Source organism: Catharus ustulatus, chromosome 7 (genome assembly GCF_009819885.2).
Source record: "Catharus ustulatus isolate bCatUst1 chromosome 7, bCatUst1.pri.v2, whole genome shotgun sequence".
Taxonomy (NCBI): Eukaryota; Metazoa; Chordata; class Aves; order Passeriformes; family Turdidae; genus Catharus; species Catharus ustulatus.
In genome coordinates, this window is record NC_046227.1 from 27656892 (window position 1) to 27673823 (window position 16932).

General features: G+C 38.7%; 1 protein-coding gene across 1 annotated transcript in view; it reads left to right on the top strand.

Annotated features, from left to right (window-relative positions):
• SLC49A4 (solute carrier family 49 member 4) overlaps positions 1–16932 on the top strand; it is a 69697-nt gene that overhangs the window by 5194 nt on the left and 47571 nt on the right. The window contains exon 2 of the mRNA XM_033064341.2: positions 14107–14200. Coding sequence (XP_032920232.1) covers positions 14107–14200 — 94 coding nt within the window. The remainder of the gene's footprint in view (positions 1–14106; positions 14201–16932) is intronic.

The following is a 16932-nucleotide window of genomic DNA, read 5'->3' on the forward strand; positions in this document are numbered from 1 at the left end:
GAAGTATTCGTAGTTCTGTCTTGTCACAGGTGCTTAACAGAAGGACAAAAGAGGTGACTTGTGGACCTTGAAAGTCTGAGAATTTTCACCTTTGGCAAAGAAATGCATTTTCATCTCCTTTTTTCTCGTGATCTCAGAAACAGACTTTCCTTATCTCAGATTCATGACTGCAAGATGAGTGCCCAGTATTCCAAAATTACCAATTTGATAATTCATGTGGTAAGTTCAAACATGAACCTCAGCTGAAAACATGTGGGATAAGACTTGGTGTAATGCTGTAGGATTTTAACTTAGTGACATCAAGCCAAAGGGATTTACATACTTCAACAGTAGAAGTTTTTAGGCATTCTGACTGTGGTAGGGTAGTACAGCCTACAAGAAATACCCATGGGAAAACTTACAGATTCAAAAATGAGTAGAATGGCAAGGGAGCAAGTAAGAAAGGAAAGTGTGATACAAAGATTAGAGAACAGCCTCATAATAAACAAGTGATTTTACTTAGTACTTATAGTGTTAGTATCCAGTAATTATGATTTTTACAGAGATGCCTTTGTCCAAATTAAGGTGCAGATGAGACCATATGTCCAGTCCATAGTATGGATTTTATTTAATGGTAAATGTGAGGTAGAAAGAGATAGAAATAAGAAGAGAGGGAGAAGGGGAGTGACAGATTAAGTAGAAAAGTATCACCACTCATAGACCCAGACAACATCCTGTTGGTCCTCTTCTTGTCTTCTCAATGGTGGGGGTCCCAAGGTCATTCCAGACTTTGACCGTTTGTACATTTTAGCAATTTATACGTTTTATGTCTCTTACAAATGGCAAAGGTTTTGACTCCAACAACAGTAGCAAGAAGCTCTTTTGGATTGAATAAAAGTTAAATGTGAACTTAGGGCTTCAGCTAAGAAAGGAGTAGGGGGACAATGCCTTGACTCCTAAGAAGTGAAAGTGCATGTATTTGGTGGAAATGCAAGTGGTTGATGCACTTTAGCCAAATACAAAAGAAGTTTGAAGGAAAATACCTGCTTTGCTGCAGTTTGTCTCTCTCATCCTGGAGACAGCTCCCACATGCTTTTAATGATGTGTATTTCATTATCTTGTAAGTGATACTGATCCACACCTATCAAATCCTATGAAAGGGATTCATTTTCCTAAGCTAACAAATCTTGGAAGAAATGAGACGAAGTTTTGCTTTTCATGTGGAGAGATGAAAGAAGCAATTAGAGAGCTGAATATAGGTAAATCCCACTAGAGCAGGTATTTGATCAGCTTGGTTTTACAAAATTTATTTTGATGAGTGCTGGTGTGAATTTTTGTATAGACATACTTTTCCTCTATTTCATCAGAAGAAAAGAAAAAGGAAGACTGAACCAAACTTTGCTTTTGTTGCTTAATTTTATATACTGTGGCTACATTAATGTCCAAGTGCTTCCAGAGTTGAGGGCTCCGTAGAGTATTGATTGGTTTACTCTCCTTGGAGTCAGGCATGCTGCGAAAGACCATTTAATACACAGTGATTAGGAACACAGAGCTTTCATTACCAGGTGGTGAGTTTTATAAGTTTGATGATGCTGTGTTCATCACAGCAATGCTAGCTTGATTCTTAGTAGCACTTCCTATACCTCCTCCTGGGCCAGGTTGAGTTGAGAAGCGTCAATCGAGGTTGTAGATAGATGTCCTCAAAGGAGGACATAGGTCTTTCTGTTGGATGAGACTCCACCCCAGCTCTGATGGCTGCTGTGTTTCCATGCATTCTCTTTATGCTGCTGTCCTATGCAGCTGCTGTGCCCTTTGCACTCTTCACTCATGTCTTTGCAGATGTGGAGAGGTACTAGGATAGCTGTTTAAACACCACATAGTGAAGCATGTCAGGGAGCTGCATGGTTGATTTAAAAGAACTTTTCCATGGTGGGAAGTAAAATAATTATATTTGCATGTAGCTCATGTGACAATAATAAAGGCCATGTTGTCTGGGGATAATGCTCTTAGGCTTTGGCGCAGTGCATACACAAGCACAGTCAGCATGTGGTGACGGCCATAAACTAAAACACAAGGAATTCCACTTCAACATGAGGAAGGGCTTTATGTTGTGGATGGCAGAGCACTGGAACGTGCTGCCCAGGGAGGTTGTGGAATCATGTCTCCTCACTGGAAACACTGTCGATGCCTTTCTGTGTAACCTGTTCCAGGTGACTTTCAGGAATTGGACTAGAGGATCTCAAGAGGCCCCTTCCAACTCTAACAATTCTGTGATTCTGTATGTAATTTGATACACCTTGATGTTGGGAAATTGATGAATAGGGAAATAATGTACTAGTCTAAAATATGATCCCTTGCTTTTCTTAGGCAGCTGCTTACACAAGCAAGAGTTAAAGCACTGAACCTTCCCTGAACTGGGTCATGACACAGGTCCTGATAGGAAGATATTTTGTCAACAGTAGCTTCCCGAAGTTGACTATAGAGGGTGTAATACCAGGGCAGCTGTGTACTGATACCTTCTGATACCTACTGATACCTAAGTTGTATGCTTATATGTTTTTACTACTCCCCATAACCTTCTCTTGACCCAAGTTCTTTTTAATGACTGCTTCTTCTCTATTTCCTACCTCACCTGTGTTGTTGTATGACCATCTTGTCCTCTTATTTTCCTCTGTTCTCCACTCCTCTTGGTTGTTGAGAAGAAGGAGAGGTTGGATGCAAGATGCTCAAAGGAGTTAGAAAAGCCTGTGGATAGATGAGAAGAGGGAGAGAATGGGAGAGTGTGGAGCAAGGTAGTGGGTGAAGTATGGGAGGCACAGATGCAGAAATAAGGTCTGGAGCCAGAAGACAAGAAGTGCTGTGAATGGGGAAGGTGGAGGAGCAAGTTGAGTAGAAGGCACAGAGAAATTGGGACTGCGAGGGACAGTAGGAAATGGGACTGAGGTAGCCAGCTGCAAATGGGGAGGGGGGCAGATGCCTGCACAGCAGGGTAGGTCAGCAGCATGGCTTTTGTGATGTGTCTTGAGAGGTGCTTTTGAAACCAAGATCTTGGGACACAATTGACCTTTTTGCCTTATCTCCTACAAGATCCCGGTGTTTTGCCTCTTCACAGCCAAACCTCTGAACTCTGCCTGGCACTCTGTTGTCAGCCAGAGGGTGAACTGACCCTTCCTTCAGCCCTGCCTGCCCTGAGGTGTGGGGCCACAGCCGCCTGCTCCCTGCGGGGCTCTCCGGGCGCTGCTGACGCACAGGAGCGCGGCTCTTCCTTCTCCTGTGGCTTTGGTGGTGACGGATGTCTGGCCTCGTGATGGAGGCACCAGTGGGATGCAGAAGAGGATGTGGCCCCTCTGGCTGGTATCTCTCCCCTTCTGGAAAGCCTTGTGGAATCGGACAAAAGGTGTTAAAATACTGCCTTGCTGCATTTTAAAAACATTGAAATTTTGGCAGTCTCCTTTCTTCTGGGAGTTTTTGATAGCGTATCAGCCATGCTGCATAAAGGTAGCTGGTGCTAACTTCTATAATGTGAATGACAACAAGAATTTCCCTATTATCAAAGTCCCCTGGGCTTTCTCATAGATTCTTAATATGGAAGTAGCTAACTACTCAGGGAAGTTGTATTGCATTCATTTTGTTAACTGTATGTTTATACTGTTCCAAGCTATTAGTTTCGAATTCTATTCAAGAGAAAAAGAGTAGATCAGCTGTTGTTCTGCAAAAGCTGAATCTGTTGTCTTTAAAGAAAACAGGCTTTTCTTCAAAAAATTAACATGATATTTATGTTTCTTATCATAAGAAATTAAGTATAAACAATGAAAGACCATTTTTACTTGGTAATGCTGAACTAACCCCACTTTACTGATTTCTGAGTTCTAGTAAAAGCATTACACAACTGCATAAACAAAATAATTTTTATTCATTATTTTCAGCAGATACTGTTTTTAGGAGTTAGTTTTAGGAGAGAAAAACAAGTCTGAAGCAAACACAAAAAGGTGGTTACTCATTAATAAAGTTTGAATATTTTCTGCATTGCTCATTTTTCACCTGTGCTTTTTTTTCTTCTGATAAGAAATGCCTTGCTTGTGGGAAAGGAGCCATGTAAAACAGGGGTATTTGCTTGCCTTTTCATACTGATGAAACAGTGCATAACATGGGTCCTGAGATAATCTACCCTGTTGTGAAAATTTGTAGTCTGACATTGTAAAAAAATGTGGTTTATATAGAATATTTGTTTAAAAACAGCCAAACTCCCAAAACCGTGGTCAGTGCTGAGAAGAGCAGAAGTAAATTGAAGAAATATGATGTTTTGGCAGCTGTTCCATTATTTTACATATTTTTTGGAGAGTATTTGAATTCTTCTGCTGGCCGCGTGGTATAACCTTAACTGAGCAGGACCAAAGACCTGATAAAATTCTTTAAGAAGTTTTTTTGTTACAATTATATTATTATATATTGTATATTATAAATAATCTATTCCCAGGGAAATTGTGGCTTGCCCTGCCTTTTTCCTAGTGGTGACATTCAGAGCTATTCCATCACTTCCTGCCATCACTTTGGTTTTTTAGTGTTTCTCGTGTGCATGTGCTATTGTAGCTCTGTGGCTGTGCTGTAGCTGTAATTGTGCTGCAGGAGCTTGTGATCAGTGCTGCAGCTTCCTCAAAAGCTGTAAATTAAGCTTTCTCATGCAGATTTTTAGTAGATATTTTAGATTTTTCCTGTTTTTAGAGCTGGAAATCTGTGACTCAGCCAGAGGGAGTGACATGTTTTGAAAGTGAGAGGTCTTCTGCTTTTTGCAAAGAATGCTGGAGTTTTTCTAGGGTACAGGGCATTAAGTATAACCACAGTTAGAAACTTTTTTGTTTTACTTTTTTTATTTGTTGATAAGAGCTATCCCTTTTGAATACATGAGAAAGGTGGTGGTGTTATAATTTTAATTAATCACATGAACCTAAAGAATTGATCAGGACCCTTAAAAAATACGATGGGTTTAGGACTCATTATAGTGCTGCAAAAGATGTCTTTTACAATGAACTATGTACCTTAAATAGTGCCTGATGCATTTTAATGTTAAAGTAACACTGAAACTGTTCATGCAGAGAAAATTTGAAAGCTCACTCCAGTGACCTTTCATATAAGTCACAAGACCTGCATGGATATTACATCGGTGAAGCTCTTCCAGCTCTTTATTTCCCCCACTCGCAGCAGGGATAATAAAAAGGAGAAACCTTGCACTTAGTGTCCTGCTTAGTGGATGCACTAGGCAGTATTTAATGTAGCTGCCAATCCTTGCTGCATGGTTGCTTCTTGTTACTCTGTTGATGCAAAGCAAAATGCCTCTGTGCTTCTTAAAAAGAAGAATTTCATGCACCATTGAGTGGTGTGAGCAGGTACTATCAAGGTAACAACAGAACATCTTCCCTGATTGAGATTGTTTTTTTGCTCTCTGTTGCTGCAGGTAAGGCTCTGTAGTTAGTCATGTGGTAATTGAGTGTGCTGTGCAGTTGGGAGTTCTTGAAAGGAGTGGAAAGAGAAAAGAAAGTGCTCCCCTTGTGTGATACTGTAAGCACTTAAGTTGTTGGTGTTCATTCAGGAGAGCTAGAGCCAAGGCTTCTTGTCGTGTACTTTGTCAACTTGTTAGTGACATCCTTTCTTTAGCTTCAGAATTAGTGAGGAGGTTTAACCCCCAACTGCATTATTGGCCATTTTTATCAATTGCTTTGCATCTCTTTGTACACACTAGCACACGCCGTTATGTAGCTTTAATTTTAACAAATGGCAGAGATGGATTCAATGGTTCACCTGAATTTTCATGTTTTATTAGATACTGGTGTTAAGAGTAGAAAGCAACTACCTGTGGTGAGAGAATTCATACAAGTGTTTGTTAGTGTCACAGATTTAGGAAGTACTTAAATATCTTTTTTGTTGTATCCCAGCACTGCACTGGGATGGGATGGTGGGATACACCTCAGTTGAAGAGAAAACCTGATTTAACAGACTTTCTAATACTAATGGTGAGTCATATTTCCATGTGTTCACAGCCTGAATAAACAAGGCAGAGGGCAGGGGAAAGAGAGAAAAGGGAAGCAGAAGACAAGTGGCCTGCCCTATTTTATAAGGCATGTTGAGAGATGCAGGTCCTGCTGCCCCAGGCCAGCACTCTTCTCTCAGAGATGCTCTGCAAGCATTAAGAGAGGTTCATTGCACTTGGATTAGCTACAGATAAAATGGATGCTTTCTGCAGTAAAATGTATAATAACAATAATTGGCTAAAATAATTGGTCCCCTTTGAAACCAAGAAACATATTATTAAAGAATAGGAGATATTCTAGTAAAGGGTCTAAACTGATTCTAAAATCATCGTTTTGATCTTCAGGCAAATATCATTCAGCTGAGCACTTTGTTTATCTGTTCAAGCAAAATGTCAGTCTCTGGATTGCTGAATAGAATTTACAACACTTGTATAAACTTGCAATGCAGATTTCTAATTTACATATTTTGCCATTTTTTTCCCATTGTTGATGTTGAACTGTTAGAATGCTTCAAAATCCTTCTCTGCCATGTGGAAGGAAGCTTTGTTACTTGTAAGCTACCTTTTTGTATATCCAAAAGCTTAGATTAAGCCTGTTCAGTTCTTGAAAACAGGATTTTATGTACAGTACCAGACTTATAAATCTCTACCCAAATTCTGAAATACTTGCTTTGTATTTGCAGGTGTAGGGTGTCAACAACTGTGGTTAAATCTGTGGTAGTGGAGCCAACTCTGTAAAGAATTTAGTTCATTAAATCTGTAATAACTAAATGTAGAGAGTAGAGCACAGGAGAATTAAGTGATACTTTCTTTGACGTATTTTTAGAGATTGGTTATGTGCTTGCCTAATATGCTGGGAGAATGTTAAAAACAGTATAGGTCCACTGTTCACATGGGCTTGGCTTCATCCATGCAAATGAGATAAAAGCACCCTGCAGCCTCTTGATGTGGTTGTTTCAGCTTGTTCTTTCTCACAGGTGCAGTCAAGTTCTTGTAATCTAGAGTAAACAAAAAAATAAAGACTTTAATATGCTTACTGAATGTTGGGGAGGGATGTGTGTGTGTAAGAATAAAAATTACTTAGAAACAGGAGCAGTATTTACAATACAAACCAGAAGTGAGCCATGCAATTAGAGTGTGTACTTAAGTGTCTTGGTTTCCTTAGAGTCGGGGTGCACATAAAAAAAGATGCAACAGCTCAGGAATTGCAGAGTGGTTTTGTGATTGTCGTAATAACTCTCAATTGCATTCTGTTTAGTTTGTTTCTCACAATTATGTTCTGTCAGCTTTCTTTTCTGTTTCTGTGGTTATATGTGTTCAGTCATTTCCCTCAGGATGAATGTCTTCTCTGTGAAACACTTGACAAGCTAAATTTTGTGCTTTGAGTCTCTGAGCTCTATTGTGTTTTTTTACAAAGTTCTTAACTAACCTCTGCATTTGGGAGGGATACTCTCCTTACAAGGATGCACATGACAGTGCTTATGCAGAGAATGCATGTTCTTCATCTGAGAGGTACACTGGAAAAAGGAAAGCATGTGCATTGACCCTCATGCTTTCAGTTTGCACACAGCCTTGCTATGTCTGTCCAACAAGCAGCAGACATGACTTTATCTGTGGGTCAGATCTGGTTGTTGGCACCCTGATTTGGCAGGGGCTTCCCTGTGGGTTCCCCTCATCAGTAGTGATTACACTTCTGGGATATTGGCTCTACTGAAATTCTGACCCCGATGAGAAAGTTTGTCCAAATCACAGGAACTATTTTACTTCAACTTGACTCTCAAATTTAAATTTTGCAAGTAAATAAATTTATATAGAAATGTCAAACTCTTGCTGATAACCTTGCTGTTAACTGGGCAGCAAATGCTGACAGATTCTGTTGCAGCAGCTGTAAGATAGTGTAAAGAGAAATTGCCCCTCTGAAGATCATTACCTCCTGCGTCTACATTTTAAGAAGTTTCTAGTACGTATTTCATATGGGCATCTCAATCTGCCAACTGTTTATGTCAGACAGAAATTGGAGCAGTGTCAGCTGGAATCTGCCCTGCAACCCTCTGTTGAAAGGTGGAATTGGGCTGTATTGTAGATTAGTACAGGAAAAGATCTTGTGCCCTAGACAAGACTGAGGGTTGAAATGTAGCTCTGGGTTTAATTTATTTCAGACAGGTTCTGTATGATAGAACTCGGTTCTTACATTTTGATGCCAGAAGGATGCTGTCACCTGTCTCACAGAATGTTTAAATTGAGTTAGCTTCGTTTTCAATCAGAAAAAAAAGTACTCAAGTCCTAAATCTTTCCAGTTGAGATTGGGATGCTGTCTTGGCAGTGCCACATAAAGCCGGGGGAATGAATGGAAGCCCTTGGCTTCAGCTTATTTTAAAAACAGAGGTCTGAAATAGAGCAATAACAGAAGCATCAGCATCAAGTACCCAGGGAGAAAGGGAGGTCCAGGCTGTGCTTAACAGCACCCAGTGATAGAAGCAGCAATTAATAGCACCAATGATATCTTGGCCATCAAACTAGGATTAGAGCATGGTGTTAATGGTGCTGATAACACCATGGTGGTGGGCTCAATCACTGTACAGGCCATTCACTGAAGAGTTGGACTCAACCCTTGTGGGTTCCTTCCACTTCAGAATTATCTGTGAATCTGTAATTTTGAATTAGCTGCATATGACCTTGTAGTTGTTCTTTCATTCATGCAGTGTTTGTATTTGGTTCTCGGTTTTTATTGATGCTATTCTTGAGTATGTATTTCTTTTCTTTTGAGTTTCCAAACACAATTTATGCCACTCTGCAATCAAGTGCCTTTGTGGAATCCGAGGCAGGCCCGCTATACTGACTTTTCAAGTTTATTCCATATGTTAGCAGAAAGACTGGGACCACATCTCAGCCATGAAGTGTTTTTACATCAATGAAAAGGTTGTTTTCTTTTGAAAATTGTATTGCTTGATGCAAGGATGCCTCTTCTGAAAGAGGATTGCCACTTACTCTCCTTAATGACTGTAGTCAATTTGGCAAAGAACAGGCACAATGCAAGTTTTATTCACTGTGTGTAGTAGAAGGCAATTTTTTGGGGGTATTTTAATCATGCCAAAGATAATTGATGCTATGAGAGTAAATGTTGCAGCTATTAGTATTTTGCTAGAATTAAATTAAAAATCTAAAGATTTCTGGAGGAATGGTATATGTGGGCAGTGCTTTCAGGATTCCCTGATAAAGGGAGCTGTTTATTAAGCCTGTTTTAAATTATAGCTAAATGTATAGGCATATATTAAGAAGGGAGAAAAGCAGACCCATCATATGAAACAGAATTGGTATCCAGGAAAGAAATCCATTTAAAAATAGTGCTTGACCGGTAAGGAGGACATTTAAACAAGACATAAAAACAATTCCATGTCCAAAGAAAAATTGTGGAAGACTTGGAGCTCAATACTTTACTTATGGACCTTAAATGTAAAAGTTGTTTTTTATAGGTTAATTTCATAGAAGGAAGCATCCAGGGACTGTGTTTTGTTTTGTCAAGAAAGGCAAAATGAGATCTTCTTTGCATTTGCTTTAAATTGGGAGGAAAATCACAATTTAAACTGAATTGTTCAAACAGCTGTTGCAATTGGTGAGTTTTTAATTTCCTGGTGTGTGTGGACCAAGACAGACTTTTACATTCTCTTTTCTCTGGACTAGATATACTTTAGTCAAAATTATAGGAAGTTAAGCAAATGCTCTCAGTTCAGTGTGGTAAGGGGACCGTTCGTGCTTTCAGCCTGGTCTTTAAAAACTGTGAAAAAGTGCAGGAGGCTGATGTTCACTTGATTCTACTCAGAGCCTTGCTGTACTTGGTATTTGTAAGAACTGATTTTAGTATCTGCAGGGGAAGTTAGGAAACCCCTGAAATGTTACTGCATCTAAGAGCAGGGTGTGTGAACTCTGAGGAAGATAACTGCTGCTGTGCCAGGGGAAGGGCTGAATCCAGCAGCCTTTCCTCTGACCAAATTTCTATTAAAAAAATGAGAAAGGTGAAAACTTGTCTGTTCTGCCCATCCAGCTGGGATTTCCCTTAGAATGAATGCTTGATCGTAGGGGGGAACCAAACTCAAGCAATGTCTGCCATGTGTGTGATGCTCTGAGCTAGAAGAGGCTGCTTGCAGTGCTCTGCAGCAGTGGTGGGAGCTGAGGGAGCTGCTGTGCTGGGTCAGGTAGAGGATACACAGGAATGAGTTAATCACATTCTCCTCCTGAATGACAAACTAATGTATAATTTGTTGGGATGAGGACTACAGCATCTTTTGTTAAGTTTCTGATTAAACTGGGCATAATAATTCACTCATTGGGTTACAAGTCAGTAATGTAGGGGTGGGGGGAATACATTTTCTTTTCATATTCTTTGAAAAGCATCTTGAAAGTAAGGCATTGCTGGAGGATTTGTGGGGGATCAGCACCCACGTCCTGGATCCTCATTGCTTGATGTTGCTGTGAGGGAGCTGAAGAGCAGCTGGGTGCCACTGGCAGCTGCTGCCCCCACGTCCCAGCATGGTGGGGTTCTGCTTGTGCTCTGTGTTGGGCTGTGGGTGGTGGGGAATTGTGGCTTGAGAGTTTGTTTAATCTGTAATAGCGGCCAGAGTTTGGAGACAGTTGTTTTAAAAATAAATATGAAACAACAAATGCAGCACTGACTGCTGAAGTCATAAAGCAGATGGTGTTATGAGCCACAGGAGGGTTAAACAGTTGAACAGTATTGACTGTTACACTCATAAATGATAATTAATACATCTTTTTTATTACTGACTTCACTTCTGCCGCTTGCTTGGAGTTTTCTGTTGCTGTCAATAAGGTTTGCTGTTCTGAACCAGGCTACAGTTTGCTCAAGAGCCACCTGTGGGGCCCAGAAACCTCTTGCAAGAACAGGATGGGAAGGAGCAGCTAAGGAGACAAAAGTGTAAAGAGCACAAAACTTCATCCACTGGCAGAAAATCTTGTTTAAAGGAATTTCTTCCCCTTCCATTCATGTCAGGAACCTCTGATAGAAAGGGATAGAAACTGAATGATGGATTTTAAGAAGCTGTACCCTCCTCCCTCCCTCCAATTATTGCTTGCATTTACAGGGTAGAATTAATGAAGTTAATTACATCTACACAAAATCTCTTGGTTGAGTGAATTACTTAGATCTTTTAAAGTAGAGACATAATTTTCTGGAAGATTCACAAGCTGTTTTTCAAGCTTGGTTGGTTACTTTGGTTTATAGTCTCCATGATGCATGGTTGCTATCTTAAGCAGTCTGAGTTGCACCTTTTAGAGTAATACAAGATGTCAAATTCAACGTAACAGCAACTGCAGCATTCAGAACAAAATTATTGAAATAAATAAAAAGACTGGTTTCTAACAATGATGGAAAAGAGTTAAAATGTAAAACAAAATAATAGAGTGAGGTGCTTAGAGGGTAAAGCTATATTGTGTAATTAGCAAAAAATATGTCTAATATGCTGCTTGTCTGATAGTCTTTTGTTCACTTCGGTGCCATCATTTTCAACATGCAGCATTAACTGAAGGAATTTTCAGGGTGTGTTTATATGTTAAAGTGGAAACAGAAAAAAAGACAAAGAATAATCTGGGCAATCAAAACATTTTAAAGGGATACCTTACAGTAAATATTCAAGATCAGTACTTCAAAGAAGAAAAAAGATCAGGCATACATGATTGTGAAGCTTTAACAGATAATTTTACTTTAAAATTATCTGACTTGTGTAGTTGACATTAAGGATAAGCCTGAATTTGGGGCTGGAGGCAAACTTCAGCATCTAATTAATTTTTCACCAAATTGCGTGTTGGGTTTTTTTTTTTTAAGAAAATTTTTGTCCAGATTTAATTTAAAACTTTTTTGGTTTGTATATATTTTGGTTTAGAGATTTTCTTGAAAATTAGAAATCAAATAGGAGTTTTTTATATGGAAACACTCATTATGGGTCATGTGGTGATTTAAACATAAATTTCTGTTTCTCATTTACAGCTGTGTCCTGGGCTTGCTCCTAGCTTGCACTTAAAGCAGGGCCCCATGAGCAGCACCTTCCATGTTGTCCTTGTGTCTCTTGAAAGGCAGAATGCACCAGGTTTTGTGAAATGCACTTCAAAAAGAGCCTAGTGTTCATAGAAAATAAGGTGGTGTGTACATTGCTAGAGCTTTTCAGAAAAATTTCTATAGCATTTCCTAATGGAAAACTTCAGGTTTTTCATATAAAAGATTTGTATTTCAATTTTCCATCAATAAAATTCCAATCCTCACTGCATACAAATTTTTATTATGCACAAAAGCAGTACTAACAAAAGATTAATTTCCAAGAAAAAAAGGGCAAAAGCATCACCTATGCAATCCAGATACACATAGCTGCCCCCAGCACAGCACAGGCAGTATGGTCATATGGGAATAAATGTTGCATGGAGACTCATGGTGGCCCAGCAAATACAGGAACAGGAAGGTTTTGAACAGCCATATTAAATGGGCATTTATTTAGAGCTGTCTGAACATGCTTGAAAAACCAGTTTAACAGCAGCATTTGCTGGTTGAGCACAGAGTCAGGGAACTAATTTGGGGGAGGCATTGGGAAATCCTAACCAGGAAAGAAATATTTTTGGCTGATGATGCTTCTGCAGGGCATTGGGGATGTGAGGTGTCCTTTGAAGTCACATCACTGCAGCTGGCATTCCTTGTGTTGATGACTGAGCCTTAGCAAAGGAAGTCTCACTTCTGTTTCAGAAAACTTGTAACTTAACTTACTGGCTTATTTTTGTTTGAGTTGTCTTGGGCTATGCTGCTTGATAGAGAAGCTTGTCTTTGGTTTGGTTTGTGCAGGTTCCAGCACCAGGAATTGCATACCCATGAGTGAGGTTCACTAAGAACTGTCACAATATGAGCAAAATTTTGTCTCACCCAGTAAAATCACATCTTAGTGAAAGACATGGAGGCAAAATATTTAATGCAAATATTGCTTGAATTACACTGATTACAGGAGTCAGAGGGAACATTCCTCTGTAAATAGGCAGCTTTAGAAAGAATCAGTCATTTGTTTGATAGGTGACTTATCACAGGACAGGTTCTTACCATCTGTATTTTGGGTAATTACTAGTTTTATATAAATGTTAGAGGTATTACATGCTTGTCATCATTAATAATTTTTATTATAGTCTACTAAGAACATAAAGGCTCTTTATTTTCTATTTGTTGCTGTGAAATTGTTTCCAAATTTGCAACTTCACAGATGCAAACTGTCTGTGGTTTTTAATTATGAGTATTTATGATTTTGGTGTTTTGCAAGATTCTGGAGCTTAAGCTCCTCAGCTGTCACTGTTCTCTGCTGCTGATGGAAACACCTTAACAGCAGCAAACAAACTGCTGGCAAAAGGAATTGCAGCACGAAGATAAGGTTGTTTCTAATCTAACTACTTCTCAGTTGAAAATCGCATGAGGAAAAAAACATATTCAAGGAATCAGTCAATTGTGGCTTTTTTCTAATGTATGATATTTACAACCTCTGACAATTTGAGCTGAGAGCAGCAAAAATCTGCCCTAATTGCAAGGACTGCAAAAAAACACTCACACTTTTCTTCCCCTGAATAAATAGTTCTTTCTTTGGGATGAAATGCATATCTGCTTTACGAAAGAAAACAATAACAGTGCTGTGTCTGTGCTCATTAAGTGGTTGGAGAAGAATGAACAAGTCCAGGTTTTTCTTTGCATCTGCCTAGATTTCAGATAACACAGTAAAGCATGTTCCCCGATGCCTCTGATTCTGAAGGGAATATTGTACATTTTGATGATACTTTTATAACCACTTTTCACTTTCAAGAATGTCTGTAAAGATTTTGGATACAGTCATGTGTGTTACTGTGCCAAGAGCAAGCCTTTATAATTCTGAAGTGTAAGTGTAGAAAATAGCTCATAATGTGTCTGGAATTTATATCAGCACCAAAGTGCTTATGATTTGAAAGAAATAGGTGTTATTTTTGTGAGACTGCATTTAAATATATATATATATATATATATATTTAAGCAACATTTCTTTTGCAACATTACTGATTTAACTTGTAAAATACTGTTGTTTTTTTCATCTTAGGTCTGAGGGTAACAGTGCTGCTAACATCATCCCTCATGGTATTGGGAGCTGGCCTGAGATGTGTTCCAGTTTCAGATCTAGAAATTAGGAAGAAGTAAGTGAATTAATTATTTTTAATATACATATTTTATTCTTTCTGCTAATATAATTTTTGCTGCTGCTATAAAGAAACGTTAGTACAAGTTTTCTGTATGAAGTTGATATACCAAATGTTTTTTGTGTGACCATGGGTTTACATGATGCTTTGCTTTTTAAATGGATTTTTCTAGTCCTTCTTCTCCATAGTATCTGAAGATCAGAAAGTCCTTTACAAGCTTGAGTTAATTTAATCTCACCCCGTTCTGCATAACTAATATTAATCTGCTTTGCAAATAAGGAACCAGAGATTTAGCAAGGTTCAGAAACTGGCCCAAGATCACACAGGGAGCCATGCCTCAACACCCAAAAATAAGTAATTTGTATGCAAATGTTAAATAATTAGTTCATTTTCTCATACTGAATGTATGGGATCATGCCGTGAGGCAGATGAATTTGTGCAAAATGGCTTTTTTCATGTGGTCTCTTCCAGTCCATGTTCCAAAATAGCCTTGTACTTTTTCTGCCATTAAATGATTGTCTGCTGTACACATGCACATTTACAAATTTGTGATAGATAGAGATTCCTTCCTAAAAATCCCACAAACCAAGCAATTTAATTGCTCCATCAACATATCCTGAATCTGGGAATCCTCATTAAGGATTGGTGCTCGTTTTGTACAACCAGGGACTATGGATCACTTGTTCACTTAACTTTCTTTTGCCTCTTAGTGTGATGGAGGTGGGAGTATGCAGGCATTACTACTCTTTCCTGCTACTTTAAAAAAGCAGTAGCACTGGTTCTTTGCTAGTTATACTTGCATAATATGTAAACTCTAAGAAAAGATCTTACAAATAAAATATTTTATGTGGGTTGGGTTTTTTCCCCCTTGAATTCTAGTCAACTTGAATTCTACCATGCAGACCTGGTATTACTTCGGCAAGTTGTTTGGAATTTTTTGTTTGTTTTTTGGTTTGGTTTTTTTTTATTCCCTTAGTATTGCTAAACCTGAAAATCAGGTTGGGAACCTTTTAAGCTGAGAAAGAAAATGTTTGGTGTGAAGTTAAAAGCCGATGACTGGGTACTGTGCATAAAACAAAGAAAGAGGTTCAGAGAGAGAACTGAGAATGTAAAAAGCACAGGAATTGTAAAACTAGCCCTGATAAGTAAACTGAGAGCAGAGTGTCAGGTGAGGGGATGCAGTTTCACTAATGTGAGCGTATAAGGAAGCGCACAAAGTGCTCCTGATGGTGGTTGCCCAGTGTTGCCCATTTTGACAGGGTGTTCAGGGACTCTGTGAGCAGAGCAGGCTGAACTAACCATACTGTGCTACCCTTCACAGTGACCCTTTTGAGGAAAATGCACTGTTTGGGTGGCCAGAAAGATCTGTCCTCATTTTATCCTTGGTTTATGTTTTCTTAAAATCTCAAGGTGTGCTCAGCATTCAGTTTGTTCATTCTCATCAGTCTTGGGTTAAACATCAGTAGCCTTCAAATGGGAAAGATAGCTTAAATGCAGTGAAATGTGGTGGTTCATGTAGCTTTTAATTTATGATGTAGACATGTGCTGCCCTAGGCTTTACCAAAGCAAGGATGAAGACTGTAAATAGCTGAGAAGATGAAAATTCCCAGGTGAGGTTTAGATGTGAGGTACCATTTGGGGAGTGGAAAGGAGAGTTTCCATAAATTCTTATCACCTTTAGACAAGGTTTTCCGGTGTAGCTGCAGAAAGCAGGCCTAGGAAACAAAGGAATACATAACTAAGGAGAAACTTTCAAGAACAAAGAAAGGCTTTGGACTCTATAGAATCTGATGAGTGAGATGTATAAAACATGATGTTAAAATTTATTGAAAACTAAATAGGGAATAAAAGAGTATAAGCAGAATACTGATGGAAAAGGTTAATAATTTCATATATTCATGCTGTGAAAATATATATCCTCTCCAGCTGAAACTAATAAATTTGCCTACTTATCCTACTCCCAAAAAAGAAATTTTCAAGAGTTGTAGCTCTGCATGAGGAAGAAGCTTGATCTTTTACACAGTTTGATTAAAAAATCTACCAAGAATTAATTATGACAAACTGTGTGAAGCAAAAGAATGGTTTTTAGTGAAGTTTCTTAAGACTTTGTAAATAATTGTACGGACCGTGTGATGTTATACTCCTTAACTTGCATTATTTTGTGGGTTAAGGCTTAAGGCCAGTTTTCATCCATTATTTGAAGTGTGATACCAAATAAAATAATAATTTTGAGATGAGCATTATTGCTTAATGCATTAACCACAACTGGCTGAGCACCAAATTATGCACTTATTCTAAATGTGTAAATGCTTTAATACAACGATTTAAATGTTACAGAGCCTGTCAGAGGGACAAGATCACACACAAGCTAATTGGAAGAATTTCAGACTCCAGTGTAACTGGAATTTCTTTAAATGCTTTTGTGTGTTTTGTAGTGTGTTCCTTCAGTCTGTGAATAATCTGTGGGAATATGCTGAAGATTTCCCAGGGACAATTCTGTGAAAGTTAATATACATAAAATTATAAGAATGTTCATAAGGTTTGTAGGGCTTAGATTGAGGGTTTTGTAGTTTGTAGCAGTCTCTGCTCCCTAAGCTCTTGTGATTAACATTAAGGAGAGCTACTAAAGCCCACCACCTATCAGAGCAGTCATAGACGTAAGGAAATCACTGTTAAGACTGCCATTTAATCCTGGCTGCTTTATGCTCCTTATCTCAAACAGACCTGTA